General features: G+C 60.8%; 1 protein-coding gene across 1 annotated transcript; it reads left to right on the top strand.

The window, feature by feature from the left end:
- The first annotated feature begins 1,102 nt into the window (after positions 1 to 1,102).
- LMTK3 (lemur tyrosine kinase 3) lies at positions 1,103 to 18,961 on the top strand. Its single transcript, XM_057534575.1, has 15 exons — positions 1,103 to 1,426; positions 2,317 to 2,450; positions 2,714 to 2,864; positions 3,373 to 3,449; positions 3,929 to 4,047; positions 6,110 to 6,197; positions 6,549 to 6,697; positions 7,088 to 7,172; positions 7,255 to 7,376; positions 7,530 to 7,679; positions 8,194 to 10,715; positions 13,439 to 13,848; positions 15,091 to 15,226; positions 15,391 to 15,528; positions 18,828 to 18,961. Exons 1-15 carry the CDS (start codon positions 1,351 to 1,353, stop codon positions 18,842 to 18,844), a joined length of 4,374 nt encoding a protein of 1,457 aa, XP_057390558.1. The 5' UTR covers positions 1,103 to 1,350; the 3' UTR covers positions 18,845 to 18,961.
- The last annotated feature ends 398 nt before the right edge of the window (positions 18,962 to 19,359 follow it).

Below are 19,359 nucleotides of genomic sequence, written 5' to 3'. Positions count from 1 at the left end.
GTAATATGTATGTATCAGTGTAATATATTTATGTGTATTTTTGTAGGTGACTTTTGTAGCTTTGTATAGTCTTTGAATGTGTCGTGCTCTATATCCATGTGTGAGTTGTGCTTGTACATGTGTATCTGGTTGTGTGACATGTGTCTCTGTGTATTCATGTGAGTGAAATGGGTCTGTGTGAGACATGTGTGTATCTTTGATGTATCTGTATCTGTATATGTGTGTGTGTGGTGTGTGTGTAGTTGCATATGTGATGTGTGGGTCTCTCCATGTATCTGCTGTGTGTCTGTGTATATTCGTGCATGGTATACTTGTGTCTGTGTTAGTGTGTGTCATGTGTATGTCTCCGTGCAAGTGATGTCTGCGTATTCGTATGATGTGCATCTCTGTGTTTATCTGTGTATGTGATGCGTGTGTCTATGGGTCTTCTTTGTTGCCCATTTGTCTGTGGAATGTCTGTGTTCGTGACTTTGTGCCTGACACGTCACCGTGGTGTCTGCGTGGATCTTTGTCTGTGGCGTGTGTGTCTGTGGATTTGGGGCTTTACTTTGTCTGTGGCATGCGTGGGTCTTTGTGATGCACTTGGCGTTCCTGCGTGGCCGGGTGCATCTGTGCAGGGGGCCGGCCTGCCTGTGCGTTCTTAGTGCAGCCTATCATCCCTGCGTCTTTGTGTGTGACGTGTACGTGTCCCCGTCTGCCGATAGCTTTCCACCTTTGTATGTGATGTGCTTGTCTATGAGGGTCTCTGCGACGTGTGTCAGCCATGCGTGGGCTGCGTGTGCCTGCCTGACATCTGCATCGTGGCGCGGAGCACACGTGTCCCTGCTGGTGGCATGTCACAGCAGTGTCCGGGCCAGGCACTGTGGGCCCTGTGTCCCCCCCACACAAGGATCTGCTGGTCCCTGTCTGTCCCTCCCCCTCCCCTCCCTCCTGGCAGCCAATGCTACTGGGGAGCCAGTTGCCATGACGACGCTCCATCCTCCCTCCATCCGCCCTCCTCCCACCCTTCCTCTGACAGGCTCTCTGCTCCCCCAATCCCGGCTGCCTTCGGGGGCGGGGCCCTCATTCTCCCCCCCCATCCTACCCTCTCCCCCCCAGCAACCCCGGCTCCCCAGCTCCTCTCCTCTGTCCGCCTCTCCATCCCTTCATCTGTCTGCCCCTTCAAAGAGGGGGAGGGGGGTACCTGAGCCAGTAAGCAGCCCCTCCCTCCCCCTGTCCTGAGTCTCCTGCCCCTCTCCTGGGCTGGGGGGAGGCCAGGGTCGCGCGGGTCCCCATGGCTGGGGGCTGAGGGCCCGCCCCCCCCTCCTCCCCAGCCGCCACCACCTCCACCTCCCTTCCATCCTCGACAAGATGCCTGCTCCCGGCGCCCTCATCCTCCTCGCGGCCGTCTCCACCTCCGGCTGCCTGGCGTCCCCGGCCCACCCAGGTAAGTCTGTCCGGCCATCCGGCTGTCCAGCGGCCCCCACCCCCACCCTGGCCTGCCCTGGAGGTCTGTCTGCGGGGCTCCGGCTCCATCACCTGTGTGGCGTCTTCCCGCAGCGAGCCAGGGCCTGGGGAGCCGCGGGGACGGTGCCTCTGTTAGCAGGGCCTGTGGGAGGAAGACTGGGGGCTGGGTGGGGAGGGGGTCCGTTCGGGCAACATGTGTGTGTGCACACGCATGTGTGTGTGCAGGTGTGTGCAGGGAGCCGGAGAAGGACAGGGCCTCTGGGAGAATTGGGGACACAGGGGAGGAATACTGTTTCTAAGGGGGACACAGCATTGGAGGCTGTCTCTGGCTTTGGGGGAGACCCAAGGCTTGCGGAGCTCCCTTCACAGGGGCTTGGGCTGGGAACAGAGGACATGTGTGTGCTCCAAGCGTCCCTAAAAGAAACAAGCCTCAACCCCCGTAACTAGGAGGTTCCAGCATGGGGCAAGAATCTTCTCCCAGCCTGCAGTTGGGGGCTCATCCTCTTCCCCAAACAGGGGGTAAGAAGGCTGTCGTGGGAAGCGTATTTTAAATTCTGAGAGCTCCAGGCTCCACTATTACTCCTCTTTCCCTCAATCCTCACTGAAATTCATCCAAGCCTGGGGGTGAGGTGATGGGGGGGGGTCACAGCTTGGGGCGAGAGGAGGGACCCCACCCCCAACCCAAACACTTGAGAAGGCCCCAAACTACAACTCCCACAATGCCCTGGGCCATCCGGCTCCTCTGCCAAGGGGCCCTGGTTGCAGAGCATCATGGGAGTTGTAGTGAAGACTAGCTGGACGGGGAGGGGCAAGGAATCCGGGAGCCAGGGCCTTGCGAGCCGGGACCCCAGCCCAGTCCTGTGCCCACAGATGGATTCGCCCTGGGCCGGGCCCCTCTGGCTCCTCCCTATGCCGTGGTCCTCATTTCCTGCTCTGGCCTGCTGGCCTTCATCTTCCTCCTCCTCACCTGTCTGTGCTGCAAACGGGGCGATGTCGGCTTCAAGGTGAGGTGCATGAGGGGATTCAAGGTCGGGAGGAAGACGCCAGCAAGTCCTTTTCCCCTCAATCCAGGTGGTAGGAGGGGGAGCGGCGTAGTGAGTCTGAGAGCCCTTCAGGCCTGAAGTTATGGCAAGGTCCAGAGCCTTGGGATGGGAATGGGACTGGGACTGGGGGACAGTTATGAGAAAGACAGGGATACTATTGATGAGAAGGACCATGGCGTGTCTCAGCCCTGTGTTCTCCCACCCCTCACCCCTCCCGGCCCCAGGAGTTTGAGAACCCGGAAGGGGAGGATTGCTCCGGGGAGTACACTCCCCCCGCCGAAGAGACCTCCTCCTCACAGTCACTGCCTGATGTCTACATTCTCCCTCTGGCCGAGGTCTCCCTGCCGATGCCTGCCCCGCAGCCATCCCACTCAGGTACTGCCCCGCACCCTGACTAGGGCCCCATGGCCCCACAGGACAGGGTGGAAGGCCCTGAGAGTTTTCCCTCGGGGAACAGGGAGCAGAGGCCCAAGGCGGCCAAGGGGAAAGGCAGAGGTGGGAGCCCCGGAATCTTGGAAGCAGCCTGAAGGAAGTCAGAGAACATCTTGGTAGAAGCCATTGCTTCATCCACAACCAGATTTGGGGATTCTTGTGGGGCAATCAATGGTAAGGTCAGCCTAGATCTTAAGGTCAGAGGTAGCCGATGGCAGGCTGAAGTCGTGTCATAGGATCTTGGGACGCCAAAGGGAAGGACAGATTGGACGTTGGAACCTTGTGGGCAGTCAATGAGGAGGCAGAGATCCCATCGTGGAATGTTGGGGCAGCCAATGAAAACAGATGTGCTGTGTCCGCTTTGACCCCAGTCCCCACTGGATTGAGGGGTGTTGATGGCACTTGAGAGGGGAGAGAGGCTCAGGTGCCTCTCCCTTTTGCCCCCCACCAGACATGACCACCCCCCTGGGCCTTAGCCGCCAGCACCTCAGCTACCTGCAGGAGATTGGGAGTGGCTGGTTTGGGAAGGTAAGTAAGTGGGGCTGGGGGTGGGCGGTGGAGGGCGCATACAACCCAGGGCGATGCTCCTGTTCTGTGTCCATCCCCCCTGCTCCCACCACTTCTCATCTGCCCCCTGCCTTGTCCCCCTGCCCCCCTCAGCCCACCCATTGCCCTCCCCTCTGTTCACCTCTCACCCACTCCCATCCACTCCATCCCCCCGCCACCTGTCGGTCAGCGCCTCCCTCCTCACTCCATTGACCACTCCGCCTCGCCATCCGGCTCTCCACGCGTCCGTCTGTCCATCCTTCCACCCGTCCCTGCGTCCATCGGACTCTGGGCCTGTGAGTCTCTAACCCCGCGTCTGGTGGGAGTACGAGGGTGGTGGGATTTGAAGGAAGAGGCTGGAAAGAGGGGGAAGATGGGAGCCATACGGTGGGGTGGAGGTGGTCCCTGGGATGGGGCTGGGGAAACCACAGGCGCTGATTCCTGGGTCCCCCCTTGATCAGGTGATCCTGGGAGAGATTTTCTCGGACTACACCCCAGCCCAGGTGGTGGTAAAGGAGCTCCGAGCCAGCGCAGGGCCCCTGGAGCAGCGCAAGTTCATCTCAGAAGCACAGCCGTACAGGTATGGGGACTTCTTGGTGGACGCGGGGCTCTGAAGGCCCAAATATCTGAGTTTGTGCCTCAGGGGGGTAACATTTGGAAGTGGGAGGAGTGCAGTATGGGGTCAGATCTGGATTCGAATCCTCCATCTACCTTTTCCTGGCTGTGCCACTCAATCCAGAGAATCTCCCTCCCTGAGCCTCAGGTCCTTCCTTGGGACAGAGCCAGGGAAAGGAAGGCAGTGTGATGAAGGCGAGGGGACAGCGCAGAAGCTGAGCTGGAGACCTGCCCCTCTCCACTCTGAACCTCAGTATTTTCATCTGGAAAGGGAGTCCGGGAAGTCTGAGCAGCCTCATGTAGAGGGCAGCTGAGAGGATGCAAGATGACCCTGTGTTAGGCACTGGTACCCCATGGTGGTTCCCTTCCTCGGGCCCCTGCTTGTGCGTGAGGAAGGACAGAATCAGAATCACAGACCAGGGTCCTCCCACCCCTGCCCCCATTGGACTGGGAGGTCTGGGAAGGCAGGACCCTGTTCTTCCCCTGCCTGGTCTCCCCTCCACTCTAAGGGCTTCTAGACAAGAATTAAATAAACATTTGTTACATGAATGCCCTGTGGGGTAGTAAGTGCCCTGTCATGAAAAGGGTGCATACACGGGGACCTCTTATCAGAGGGTTATAAACGTGAGCTTTGCCCAGAGATTTTATTAGCCCCTTCCTCTGAAACCTCCCATGGTTTTCTGTGGCCCGCAGGACAAAGCCCCACTGGTCCCTACAGCCCACAAGCCCTGTTCCCTTCCCACCAGCCCTCTCGCCCCCTGCCACCCGGTCTCCCCACTGACCCTCCCACATGCCAGCTTCTTTCCTGCCGCAGGACCGCCATCCTCGCTGTTCCCTCTGTCTAGAATATCACTCCTGCCTCACCCAGCCGCAGTTTCAGATGGTGGGAACCCTTGCCCTTCCTGGGTCTCAGATCAGAAAGGCCTTCCCTTACACATACACACTCACACACACACACACGCTCTCTCTCTCTCTCTCCCTCCCCCCCCCCCACCTAAGGAGGACCCTGGGATGCTCCATCACATCAACTTGTGTATTTTCTGCATAACACGTATCCTAGTTTGTCATTATTTCATCCATTTACTTGCTTCCTTGCCTGTCTCTCTCTAGGCCCGTGCTGGCAAGCACTAGCCACATATGGCTATTTAAATTCATCTTAAATAAAATGCAATCAAGTTCAAAATGTCTTTCCTCAGCTACCTCTGCCACATTTCGAGAGCTCAGTTGTCACATATGGCCGGTGGCTCCTGTGTTAGAGCAGATCTAGAGGTGAAATGACTTCTGTGAGGTTACACACTTGGGAAAGGTGGAGACAGGATTCAGACCCGCAAGCCTGACTCTTACCCACAATGTGAGGATAAAAGAGGGGCATCCTCCAGTGTTGGAGGGGACAGTGACATTTCTTGAGGAAATGATGCTGAAACTAAGGGATGAGGAGGGCTTTGATGAGAGGAGAGTACTCTCCACAGAGAGAAGTACATGCAAAAGGCTTGGAGCCTAAGCAGGCACCTGGGAGTTTGGAGAGAGGTACACGGGCGTGAAGAATGATGCTGGGGAAGGCAGAGGGGTGGGAAAGACCGAGGAGTGAGCCAGGCTCTGTCCCAGGGTACCGGGGAGCCATGGAGGGTCGTGAGCAGGTGGGCATCAGGTAAGGGACAGACTGGAAGGGAGAGACTGGAGGCAGGGAGGCCGGCAGGAGGCTGAGAAGAGAGTCCAGGAGGTGAGGAGGAGGCTTGAGCTGGGGCTGTGGGGAGGGCAGGGGAGGGGGAAGAGTCAGGGGGCAGGAAGAAAGGCTGAGGGGGTGGTGAGCCAGAAGGAGGGGCAAGGAGGTGCCTGGGGGTCTGGCTTAGGGACTGGGAGACAGTGGGGTGGTCCTGAGGTGGGGATGTGGGGAAGGAGTAAGGAAACTGAGACCAAAGAGGCTGAAGCAACAGTTTGGTTTTGCTGGGAGGCTGGGGTGGGACAGAGGGCTGGGATGGGATGGAAGGGGCTGTTTTCTGACCCAGGCAACCCCCTTGCCCTCACAGGAGCCTGCAGCACCCCAACGTCCTCCAGTGCCTGGGCGTCTGCGTGGAGACACTGCCCTTTCTGCTGATTATGGAGTTCTGTCAACTGGTGAGGGTCTGGGGCAGGGGAGGCAGAGGCGGGAGCTGGGCGGGGTGAGGGCTCAGGGCAGTTCCTAGGGATCTTCAGCAATGACATCATCATCATCATCATCAGAGCAACACCTGTGACAAGCACTGCCATCTCTGTAGATGAGCACTCACTCCCCAGGTGGTGCGCCCTGAACTAGCGCGTGAGGCGGGTGGGTGCTGTTCCTGTGCGCTTCTAAGCAGCAGGGGAAACTGAGGCCCAGAGGGGGCTGCCCACTGAGGGCAGAGGTCGCCCCATCCTCGCCTCGGATTGCCTGGCGTGGGTGCCTGGGAGGGGGCGGTGGTGCTGACCCCTCCCTGCCCTCTCTCCCAGGGGGACCTGAAGCGTTACCTGCGGGCCCAGCGGCCCCCCGAGGGCCTGTCCCCTGAGCTGCCCCCTCGAGACCTGCGGACACTGCAGAGGATGGGTCTGGAGATCGCCCGCGGGCTGGCACATCTCCACTCCCACAACTATGTGCACAGGTGGCAGCCCGGGGGCCACGGGGAGGAATTGGGGGGGGAGGGGACAACTTAGGGGAAAGAGGCCAGGCTACGGGGGTGGGAGGTGAGGCCACAGGGGAGGGGTTTAAGGAGGGAAGGAGGCCTGAGTGGGAGACACAAAAGGAGGGGAAAGCCCAGGAGGGTCGGGGGAAGAGGCGGAGTCAGGAGAGGAGGGGAGGAGTCAGGAAGGGAGGAGGGGTCACAGAAGAGAGGGAGGAGTCAGGGGAGGGGGAGGAGTCAAGGTAGGAGAGGAGGAGGGAGGAAAAGAAGAGGGAAGGGGAGCAGCGCGGGAAAGTGGGCGGGGCCTAGGAAGGGGGGGCGGGCTTCCCCAAGCTACCCCCTTCTTACCTCGCCCCCCTCGCCCGCCCCCAGCGACCTGGCCCTGCGCAACTGCCTGCTGACCTCCGACCTCACCGTGCGCATCGGAGACTACGGGCTGGCGCACAGCAACTACAAGGTGAGGGCTGGCCTCCATCAGAGTGGGAGGGGGCGGGGGGCGCCCCGGCCTGCCTGACCGCGCCCGTGCCGCCCACGCCCAGGAGGACTACTACCTGACCCCCGAGCGCCTGTGGATCCCGCTGCGCTGGGCAGCGCCCGAGCTCCTCGGGGAGCTGCACGGGACCTTCATGGTGGTGGACCAGAGCCGCGAGAGCAACATCTGGTGAGGGGCCCGGGCGGGGGGGGGCGGCCGAGGAGGGCAAGGAAGGCGGAAGGGTCACAGGTTCTACGGCTGGGGAAACTGAGGCCTGGAGGGGCGGCCCCCTGGCCGGTCAGGGCAGGGCTCTGACCTTCCTCTGCCCTCTGCTCCCCGCAGGTCCCTAGGGGTGACCCTATGGGAGCTGTTTGAGTTTGGGGCACAGCCCTACCGCCACCTCTCAGACGAGGAGGTCCTCGCCTTCGTTGTCCGTCAGCAGCACGTCAAGCTGGCCAGGCCGAGGCTCAAGCTGCCCTACGGGGACTACTGGTGAGGGCGGGGCCTGACCCCAGACCCCTGACCTTCCACCTCCCACCCCAGGATTATCCCAGAATCCCCCGCCTCATTTCACACTCTCCCCCCTCCACAATTGCACCACTTGCTGCCAGCCCTAGAATGGAGTGGGGACGTCCCCCCCCCCTTCCGCCAGCATCTGCTACTTGGAGCGGGGAAACTGAGGCATGGAGTGACAGCTGGTGTTTGAACGTAGTTTCTCCAGCCCTAGAAGACCCCTGCTGCTTGCTTGTCTGTGATTCCAAAACTTGTAACCCAAACGGGAAGGCCACCTTGACCGTCATTTCCGCACATGCGCCTTGCTGTCCTCTCTTCTTCTAGGTCTCTGTCTCCCTCTCTCTGGTTTCTGTTCCCCCCTCTCCCTGGGTCTTGGTCCTCTTCTCCCTGGGTCTCTGCCCCCCACTTTCTCCTGGTCTCTGCCCACCCCCAGTGACGCCCCCCGCCCCCCAGGACTCTGCCCTACTCACTCTTGCCTCCTCCCCCTCCCCAGGTACGACATCCTGCAGTCCTGCTGGCGGCCGCCTGCCCAGCGCCCCTCGGCCTCTGATCTGCAACTGCAGCTCACCTACCTGCTCTCTGAGCGGCCTCCAAGGCCCCCGCCGCCGCCGCCGCCCCCCCGAGATGGTCCCTTCCCCTGGCCCTGGCCCCCGCAGCACAGCGTGCCCCGCCCGGGGACCCTGTCCTCTCCGTTCCCCCTTCTGGATGGCTTCCCTGGGGCTGACCCGGACGACGTGCTCACGGTCACCGAGAGTAGCCGTGGCCTCAACCTTGAGTGCCTGTGGGAGAAGGCGCGGCGGGGGGCCGGTCGGGGCGGGGGGGCACCCACCTGGCAGCCGGCGTCCGCGCCCCCGGCCCCCCACGCCAACCCCTCCAACCCCTTCTACGAGGCGCTGTCCACGCCCAGCGTGCTGCCGGTCATCAGCGCCCGCAGCCCCTCCGTGAGCAGCGAATACTACATCCGCCTCGAGGAGCATGGCTCCCCGCCAGAGCCCCTCTTCCCCAATGACTGGGACCCCCTGGACCCAGGAGTGCCTGCCCCCCAGGCCCCCCAGGCCCCCCCCGAGGTCCCCCAGCTGGTGTCCGAGACCTGGGCCTCCCCCCTCTTCCCGGCGGCCCGGCCCTTCCCGGCCCAGTCCTCGGCCTCCGGCAGCTTCCTCCTGAGCGGCTGGGACCCCGAGGGCCGGGGCGCCGGGGAGACCCTGGCAGGAGACCCCGCCGAGGTGCTGGGGGAGCGGGGAACCACCCCGTGGGCCGAAGAGGAAGAGGAGGAGGAGGAGGGCAGCTCCCCGGGGGAAGACAGCAGCAGCCTTGGGGGGGGCCCCAGCCGCCGGGGCCCCCTACCCTGTCCCCTGTGCAGCCGCGAGGGGGCCTGCTCCTGCCTGCCCCTGGAGCGGGGGGACGCCGTCGCCGGCTGGGGCGGCCACCCTGCTCTTGGCTGCCCCCATCCCCCCGAGGACGACTCGTCCCTGCGGGCGGAGCGGGGCTCCCTGGCCGACCTGCCCCTGAACCCCCCCGCCTCGGCCCCCCCCGAGTTTCTGGACCCCCTCATGGGGGCGGCGGCGCCCCAGTACCCCGGGCGGGGGCCACCTCCCGCTCCCCCCCCGCCGCCGCCACCTCCTCGGGCCCCCGCGGACCCGGCCGTGTCCCCCGACCCCCCCTCGGCCGTGGCCAGTCCCGGCTCAGGCCTGTCGTCTCCGGGCCCCAAACCGGGCGACAGCGGCTACGAGACCGAGACCCCTTTTTCCCCCGAGGGAGCCTTCCCCGGTGGGGGGGCAGCAGAGGAGGAAGGGGTCCCTCGACCACGGGCTCCCCCCGAGCCCCCCGACCCGGGAGCGCCCCGGCCACCCCCAGACCCGGGTCCCCTCCCGCTCCCGGGGGCCCGGGAGAAGCCGACCTTCGTAGTTCAAGTGAGCACCGAGCAGTTGCTGATGTCCCTGCGGGAGGACGTGACAAGGAAGCTCCTGGGGGAGAAGGGGGCAGCCGCCCGCGACACAGGGTCCAGGAGGGCGGGGAGAGGCCCCGGGAACCGGGAGAGAGCCCCGGGCCCAAGCAGGGGCCCCACAGTCCTGGACAGCGGGAAGCAAGCCCCAAGCCCGAACGGGGGCCTGAGCCTCCGCGTGAACGGGGTGACAGTGCTGGAGAACGGGGAACAGAGAGCCCTGGGCGTCGAGGAGAAGGCGGCGGAGAACGGGAGCCCGGGGTCCCCAGAGAGAGAAGAGCAAGTGCTGGCGAATGGGGAGCTGCCACCCCCAAGGAGGGAGGAGAAAGTGCTGGAGAATGGGGGCCTGGGGTCTCCGGAGAGAGAAGAGCAAGTGCTGGTGAATGGGGGACTGACACCCCCAAAGATCGAGGAGGTGTCAGAGAATGGGGGCCTGAGACTCCCCAGGAACCCGGAGAGGCTGCCAGAGACTGGGCCTTGGAGAGCCCCAGGGCCCTGGGAGAAGATGCCCGAGAGTGGGGCTCCAGCCCCCATGAACGGGGAGCCAGCCCCAGAGACCTCGCTGGAGAGAGCCCTGGCACCTGGCGCAGTGGCCTTGGCCCTGAACGGCGGGGAGACAGCCCCTGGCCCCATTGGCCCAGCCCCCAGGAGCGGGGTGCCGGAACCCGGGACCGAGAGGAGAGCCCCCGAGACTGGGGGGGCACCGAGAGCCCCCGGGGCTGGGAGGCTGGACCTCGGGAGTGGGGTCCGAGCCCCAGTGGGCATGGGGATGGTCCCCGGCGGCGGCCTCGGAAGCGGCGTGGACGCAAAGGCCGGATGGGTCGACAGCACGAGGCCACAGCCGCCTCCACCGCCGCTGGAAGCACAGCCGACGAGGCCGGAGCCAGCGCCCCAGAGAGCCAGGCCAGAGGCAGCCTCCGAGGGAGAGCCCGGGGTCCCAGACAGCAGAGCCGGCGGAGACACAGCACCCAACGAAGACGGGGACCCCCCCAAGCCCGAGAGGAAGGGCCCCGAGATGCCACGACTGTTCTTGGACTTGGGACCCCCTCAGGGGAACAGCGAGCAGATCAAAGGTGAGCAGGCTGCTGGGGGCACGGGAGCGCGGTTGGGGGCCGAGGCCCAGCTCCTTCCAAGATGTAGGGTGCAGTTGAGAAGCTCAGGCTCCCGGGTACCAGACAGGTCAGCCTGGTGGTGACAAGTGCAGACCCTAGAGCCACACTCCCTGGGCTCAGATCCTGGCTTTGCCCCTTCCTAGCTCTGTGATCTTGGACAGATGACCTTCTCTGTGCCTCAGTTTCCCCATCTGCCAAAAAAGGATAGCGCCTACCTAATAGGATTGTGAGGGTTAAATGAGTTAGGACTTCCAAAGCCTTTGGCCCAATGCCTGGCACTTCTAAGCACCTGCTGTTATATCACAATTCACGTCAACTAGGGGTTGCAAACTCAGATGCCCATAGGGGGTCAGACAATGTAAGGGAATGAATGACAGGTGGGAATGAATGAATGAATGAGAGCTGGAAGACATGGGGTAGGAGTTGAGGAGGAAATGCAGCCACTTCTCAGCTCCATTCAGGAATGCCCACCTGGTGTTGCCAAATCTGCTGCTTTCCCCCTTTAAGCCAGAGTTCTGGGTGTTTTAATGGTTGAAACCAATTCAAAAGAAGCCTTTCTGTGGGCTGGGCTGCCAGTGCGTGATCTCTGGTTTAAACTTTCCAACAAGCTGAGGCATCTATTCATTGTGCCAGGCCTCCTGTGCGCCAGGCCCTGAGCTGTCCAGGGCTGAGACCCAGAGAGCCTCAGACCCTGCCCTGCCCACCGCAGTACTGGTGGCTTGAAAGCCTAGTAGAAAGGCCTTTTCTGGAAACTGAGTTTTGATAGGAACACAGGAAATAGTTTGTCATAGAGAGGGGACAATTTAAGAGAAGATAAATGGAGAGTAAAATAAACAGCCCCTGTTTAGATGTGGACATAGGGACTGTGGTTCCACTGGAATCATCCCGAGGCCTGATTTCCTTAAATCCTGGTATGAAAGTTATAAATGACTGGGCCTGTATTATACTGGCAACCTCACAGCCACACTTGAGGGAAGAGTTATTATCTCTGTTTGCCAGAGGAGCCTGAGGCTCAAGAGGGAAAGGTCAGGAAGGGGATTGAGCACAGAACCTTCCTTCCTCAAACCCACGGCATTAGAACACTACCACTTCCTCAAGGTTGTTGTGGGGAGTTTGCAACCAGCTGTGTCAGGAAAGACCCTGGGCAGCATGAAAATGACAGGGGATGAGCAACTAAGATGTCTCAGAGGATCTGAGGCGAGGGTGGGGGGGGGTCGGTGTTGTTGGGTGCGAAGAGACTGGGAATAGCATGCTTTTCTTTTTTTTTTTTTTAAATCCAGTGAACTCCTACTCATCCTTCATGACCCCACTTAAATTTCCCCTTCCCTGGGAAGCCTTCCTGATTTCGAAAGACTGTCACCCTGTCCTTCCTCTGGGTATCCACAGCCCTTGATAGCTTCCTCTATAAAGCCCCACTCCACCCCATCACCTTGAGATGGGTGGTCAGGGAAGGCCTCAATGAGGAGGTGACTTCTGAGCAGACATGAAGGAAGTGAGCCAGGTGGACATCTGGGAGAAGGATGTTTCAGGTAGAGGACACTGAGATGGGCATTAACTTGGCATGTTCAGGGAATAGCAAAAGGTTGGTGAAGCTGGAGTTGAGTGAATGACGGGTGGAGAGTGACTCGGTCCACATCCATCTTTCTCCTTGCCCTGCCCTGACCCTCTTCTCATCCCCACCATCGCCCCCCACAGGGCCTGGCACACAGCTCACTTATGCAGTAATGGAGGAATGAGTGGCCCCCCCTCCATTTACCAGTGAGGAAACAGAGGCTCAGAGAGGTGGATCTGCTTGCCCAGGGACACACAGCAAGAGAGCAGGGTAGGCTTGGTATTTGAAGTGAGGTTTCCTCCTCCAGGGACCTGAAGTCCTTCCCTCCCAGCAGGCTGAGATCAAGGAGTCTTAGGGCAGGGAAAGGACCTGGAGATGCCTAGACACCCCAATTTTCTGGCGATTGAGGGCCAAAAAGGGAAAGAAAATACCTTGGTCAACTTTGTGTAGCAGGGAACATTTATTCACTAATCCCACAAATATTGACTGAGTACTTCTATGTGCTTGGGGTTTGGGGACACAGCCAGAATGAGCCCGACTCAGTCTCTGTTCTGTGGCAAGGCAAACATTAATCACACTGCCACAGAATTACAGTTCTATACTGAGATCTACCGCTCGGAAGGCGAGGTGCTTGGTACTATGGGGTGCAGAGCAGGTTGCCTGGCCTGACCTCTTGGGAGATCTCCAAAGGCTTTGAAAGTCCAGACAGAGCTGGACGATGAATAGGACTTGAGTTAGATAAGGAAGTTCCAGGCAGAGGCAACAGCCTATGCAAAGGCTCAGAGGTGGGAGGAATGGGGATGTGGCCCATGTGGTTGGATGGAGGTCAAGCCAGAATGAGGTGGGGACAGAACCAGGAGAGGTCAGCACAGCCAGGGCACTCGGGCCTGGCCCCGGGAGAAACTGGGGCTTTGTGCTGTGGGCACTGGGGAGCCACGGGGAGGGTTAAGCACTGGAGTAGGGGGAAGACCGCTACCCTTCTGCCTGGAGACCCCCAGTGCAGCCTTTTGGTTCACAAGGGTGGAAACAGGCCCAGACTGTGGCTGAGATTGCCTGAGGACACAGAGTTAGGCGGGAGGGCATGCCTCAGTTTCCCCAGGAACAGGAGCTCACCGGGTGTCTCCCCTCGCAGCCAAGCTCTCGCGGCTCTCGCTGGCGCTGCCGCCGCTCACGCTCACGCCGTTCCCGGGGCCGGGCCCGCGGCGACCCCCGTGGGAGGGCGTGGACGCCGGGGCGGCTGGCGGGGAGGCCGGCGGGGCGGGGGCGTCGGGGCCGTCGGAGGAGGACGGGGAGGACGAGGACGAGGAGGAGGACGAGGAGGCGGCGGCGGCGGGCGCGGTGGCGGGGCCGCGGGGCCCCGGGAGAGCGCGGGCAGCCCCGGTGCCCGTCGTGGTGAGCAGCGCCGACGCGGACGCGGCCCGCCCGTTGCGGGGGCTGCTCAAGTCTCCACGCGGGGCCGACGAACCCGAGGACAGCGAGCTGGAGAGGAAGCGCAAGATGGTCTCCTTCCACGGGGACGTGACCGTCTACCTCTTCGACCAGGTGGGCTGCCCCCGCGCAGGACCCCGGGGCTGTTGTCTAGGGAGGGGCGGGGCCTGGATGAAGACCGCGCCTAGATTGGGGGCGGGGTCTGCAGGGTGCGGGCGGGGCGTGGGAGAGCGGGCCAGGGAATGGAGCGGGACTTGAAGGACCAGATGAGGCCTTCAGTGTGAGGGCGGGGCCTGGGAATGGGGCTGGGCCTGGAGGAAGGCCACGCCTCAAGTGGGGGCGGGGCCTGCAGGGTGAGGGCGGAGTCTGGGGAGAGACTGGCTAGGGAAATAGGGCAGGATGAGTCCTTGAGTGTGAGGGTGGGGCCTGGGGATGGGGCGGGGCCAGGGGAAGGGCCGAGTCTAGAGCAGAGGTGGGGCCTGGGGTGGGGGAGGATGCTGGAGGGCTAGGGAGAGGCCTGGAGATGAGAAAGGATCCGGTAGGAAAGCGCGGTACCTGGTAGTCAGAGGCTAAGGAGAAAGTGAGAGGATTAGGGCGTGGTCTGTAAGGTGGGGGCGGAGCCTAGTGAAGTTCGGGATGGGGTTTCTGCACCAGCGCTCTAATGTTGTGGAGGCCGAGGGGCCGGCTCAGGATGAAGGGGATCTTATCCACTAGGGGTGGGCCATGGAGAAGCTGCAGGTAGGACTTAAAGAACAGGGCGGTGTGGTGCCTGTGAACTGGGGCCGTGTCTAGATGAACCTGGGGCGGGGCATACTAAGGTCCTGAGATGAGTGAGAACAGGGTCAAGAGCTGAGGCCTAGGGCACTGAAACAAACTGGAGAGGGGCCTCTTCAGGGGGCGGGGCTTAGGAGCTCGCGGGAGGGTCCGGAGATGCTCAAAATGGGTTAGGGGTTTAGAGAACCATAGGAACAGGTAGTTGTGGGGCTCGCACTTGGACGCCTGTGGCCGAGATCTAGGACGTGAGTAAGGGTCATGGAGACGGGACGGGACTTAAGGGCTGGGTCCTGGGTTAGGGGCTTCCGTGGAGGCAGCGCGTTAAGGAGCCGGGAGAGAATTCCTGCAGTGGACTGCTTAGCTGTGGGAGGGACTCCGTGGTCGGGGGAGGAGCTTCAGGCCGGGGGAGGTTAAAGCTGGCCTGAGGCTTCGAAGGCAGATTAGGGTATCTCCAGAGAGAGCGATTGTAAATTGGGATGCCTGATGCCCCAGAAATGTTAGCGGGGTTTGTTGCTTGTCGGGATGTAGTGAGTGGGATGTGACGGTTCGCCCCCTCTTGCCTCCCCTAATATGCCTTCACAGGAGACGCCAACCAACGAGCTGAGTGTCCAGGGCCCCCCCGAGGGGGACACGGACCCGTCAACGCCCCCAGCGCCCCCGACGCTTCCCCACCCCGCCACCCCCGGAGATGGGTTTCCCAGCAACGACAGCGGCTTTGGTGAGGGGCGGGGCGGGGCAGAGTTGGGGGCGGGGTCTATGGGAAGGGCAGCGGCGGGGCGGGGCCTGCTGAGGGGCGGGGTTGGAGGGCTGAAGAAGTGACTGAGGGGTCTGACCGCCTCCTCTCCTCTCCCTCTTCACCCCCCCCCCCGCCCCCAACGCTAGGAGGCAGTTTCGAGTGGGCGGAGGATTTCCCCCTCCTCCCCCCTCCAGGCCCCCCCCTGTGCTTCTCCCGCTTCTCCGTCTCGCCTGCGCTGGAGACCCCGGGGCCCCCCGCCCGGGCCCCCGACGCCCGGCCCGCAGGTACCGTGCTTCAGACCCTTGGCCCTGCCCCACGTCTGCCAATCTCTGTCCCCATCTGTCTCCCACTTTCTTGTCCCCATCTCTCTGAATTTCTTTGCCTCTCTCCCAGTTTCTTCCTTCTCCTCTCTGTCTGGCTGCTCACCAGTGAAACCCCACCCACCTCTGGAACCCGATCAGACCAAGAGGTGTCCATCAGATGGGCTTGGGCAATCACGCCCTTCCCCGAGCCTCAGTTTCCCTTCTGTAAGGATCCCCTCTGAGTCTTGCCCATCTTTTTTTTTTTTTTTTTTTTGGCCGCGCCCCTTGGCATGTGGGATCTTAGTTCGCCGACCAGGGATGGAACTCGTGCCCCCTCAACCACTGGACTGCCAGGGAAGCCCCAAATCATTTTCTTTCTTTCTTTCTTTCTTTCTTTCTTTCTTTCTTTCTTTCCCTCTCTCTCCCTCCCTCCCTCTCCTTCTTTCTTTCTTTCTTTTTATTTTTCTTTTTCTTTCCCATCTTTGCCCCATCTTTGTGCTAAGATTCCTGTCTGGTACTTGGTGGATCTTGATCCCATCTCCTTCGGGGGGCATAGGTTGATCAGAGGCAGACAAGAAGCCAGAGGAAACCAGGGGGCTCAAAGCTGGTTAGTATGAACCAGAGCAGAGAGGACACGGCCAGGGAGCCCCATAGCAATAACAGCAGGCACTCCCATAGACCCTAGAATGTGCTTGCAACATCTTACCCCATTTAATCCTCCCTGTGATCCCATGGGGTGTATTCTAGTCTCATCCCCATTTTACAGAAGAGAAAACTGAGGCACAGAGAGGCATGAGGAGCCGGGGCACAAACCCTGGCTGCCGGGCCTCTGAGTCTGTGTTCACTACAGTAGTCAGCACTTGTCAGGTACCTTTCTTGCGTTTTACTTACACCATAATGCTAATCCTCACCACCACCTTGGGAGAACATCCCTGCATACAGGGCTTGCACTGGGCCAGGCAGGTGGAGGTGTTCCCAGAGGACAGAACTAAGTAGGGGGAAGGTGCAACTGGCTCTTTTCATGGGGGACTCCATACCTGCTCCCCTACACTGTGCCTGAGTTCAGGTGTTGGCCCTGCCACTTCTTGGCTGGGTGACCTAGGGCAAGTCACTTTCCCTCTCTGTTCCTCAGTTTCTATAGAACGAGGAGGATAACAGGATCTAACTCCTAAATTTGTTAAGGGGATTAAATGGCTTAATCCTCCCCTTGCACGCAGCAGGGGTCTTTAACTGGTAGCTGTTACTGCGTTTAATGAAGTAGATGCTTATTGAGCATCGGCTGTACTGGGCTCGGGGGATTCCGTGCTGGGCAAGATCAGTGGCCCCCCTCCGCCCTACCCGCAGCACTGCCCCACAGTCCCACAGTAAGTGAATAAGTGCCAACTCAGGGTTGCTGAGAAAGCAGATGACAAGAGGAGAGGGCTTTGTGTCCTCGGTGATGGAAGGGTCCTTTAACCAGGGACTTGAAGGGTTGGTTGTCGTTAACTAGGTGAAGGGGAAGGGGACAGCGTGCTAGCAGACGGACAGCTTGCAGAGGGCCTGAGGCAGGAGAGAGCTTGGCTGATTCATGGAACAGAAGGGAAGCGGGTGTGTCTGGAGGTTACTTGCAGAGTTGGTTGGACGGGGGTGGGTGTGGGAAGTGAGAGCGAGCAGGACAGACCCCGCAGGGCTTGAGGGTAAGCTGAGGGGCGGGGACTTGTCCTGGGGGCACTAGGGAGCCACGGGAGGACTGTGAGCAGGGGAGGGGCAGCATCAGCCCCGGGTGTAGGGAGACTTCTCCCGGGCCTTGTGGGGGCCAGTGGAGGCAGGGAGGCTGGGGAAGAGGCCAGGCAAGGCTCCAGCGGGGGGAGGAGAGGACATACAGAGTCAAGGGCAGGAGGGATGGGCTGAGGGTTGACCCTTCACTTGGCAACATCCTCAGATTTCCACCCCCAAATGTCACTTCCTCCCAGAGGTCTTCTCGGAGGCCCCCAAGAGGACAGGATGAGGTGGGTTCCAGGGCGTGGGGACACCAGCCAAGTGTTGAGTCAGGGCTGAGGCCCATAGGGCCAGCAATCCAGGATGACTTCACCTTTATTCACCTGGAGAGGAGAGGGAGGGCCCGATCACACAAAACCCCAAATCCCTTTACTCAGTCCTTAGATATTCCACAGCTGGGCTGGGAAGCTGCTGAGCCAGTTTCGAGACCATGGCTGGGGGGTGGGGGTGTGGGGCAGGCGGAGCCCCCTTCTTCGTCAGACCCCTGTGCTCGGCGTGGCTCTGCCCACTTCACACACGTTCCCTGGGTGCTGAGTGATGCCAGGAATCTCAGAGTTTCCCTACTCCTTTGAAAAGGACACGAGGGTCATGCTCCGCATTTAAAGAGAGGGAAACCGAGGCTCAGGGACTGGAAGTGAGGGCAATGACTTGACCCAGGCCACTCAGGTGAGAAATGTGAGCGGGAGGGTGCCCGCTGGGTAGCCCTGGTTGAGAGTCTCCACCCCACAGACCTTGGTTTTCTAGATCTGTTGTATGGGTGGGACGCTCTCCTTCCGCTGGGAGAGAAGGGATCATGGTGGGAAAGTCTGGTGGGACGGCACTTTGTGCAGGGCCTCTACTGGATGCTGGGGATGCAGCAGTGACCAAATGCAGTCCCATCCTCTCTGATCTTCCAGTCTAGAGGGGCAAGCAGACAGGAAGCTAGCTCTTTGACAATGACTGAGATTATCCCAGAGGAGAAATGTGAAAGAAAATAACTATAGTGGAAGGGAATTCCCTGGCGGTCCAGTGGTTAGGACTCAGTGCTTTCACGGCCGAGGTGAAATCCCTGGTCGGGGAACTAAGATCCCACAAGCCATGCGGTGCCACCAAAAACAACGAAAAACAAAAAAACAAACCAAAAAATACCCCCACTATAGTGCAGTGAGATAGAATGACCTTGGGGGGTTAGGGGGATGACTGCTTGACTGAGAATGGCCTGGAGAAGACCCCTGAAGAGGGGGCATGGCGACAGAGACCTGAGTTCTATGGGAAGGGCTAAGGGCATGCCAGGCAGTTGGAGCAGCCAGTGCAAAGGCCCTGGGGTAGGACTGTGCTTGGAGGAACAACAGGGAAGCAGACCACTGTGGCTGGAGCAGAGTGAGTCGGAGGCGGGAGTACATGAGGACAGAAAAAGGACAGAGCAGATCAGGTGGGGCCCTCCCCATGGTGAGGGCTTGGTTTTCACTCCGATCGGCAAGCCAGAAGCCATGAGCCTTTCTGCCCAGTAATTCCATTTCTCTCTCCTCTCCCTCCATCCTCAGGCCCCGTGGAGAACTGACTCCCCGAAGACCTGACCCCCCTGCACCCCCAGAAGAGGGGTTGAGAGTAGAATCCTCTGTGGACGATGGAGCCGCTGCCACCACCACAGACGCCGCCTCCGGGGAGGCCCCCGAGACCGGGGCCTCCCCCTCCCCCACCATGTGCCAAACGGGAGGCCCTGGCCCTCCGCCCCCCAGCCCCCCAGACGGCTCCCCTGAGCCACCTGACCCCCTCGGTGCCAAATGAGGCAGGAAGCCCCTCACCCCTCCCTGGAGAGCCGCCTTTCTCGGAACTGAACTGAACTCTTTAGGGCCTGGAGCCCCTCTGCACAGCGGAGGCCCCTCCTCACCCACTCCCAGCCCCAGACAGGGGCCGAAGGCTTCAGGGACCTGGACCCCCCCATCTCGCGTCTCCCCTTTCCCACCCCAGCCTGGCCCCTGGAGGGGCCTCTGGTTCAAACCTTCGCGTGGCATTTTCACATTATTTAAAAAAGACAAAAACAACTTTTTGGAGGAACGTGGGGCGTGTGAGTGT

This window comes from Balaenoptera acutorostrata, chromosome 19, assembly GCF_949987535.1.
Source record: "Balaenoptera acutorostrata chromosome 19, mBalAcu1.1, whole genome shotgun sequence".
Classification (NCBI taxonomy): domain Eukaryota; kingdom Metazoa; phylum Chordata; class Mammalia; order Artiodactyla; family Balaenopteridae; genus Balaenoptera; species Balaenoptera acutorostrata.
The sequence above is the reverse complement of the archived record's forward strand: the minus strand, read 5'-3'. Positions and strand labels throughout refer to the sequence as shown.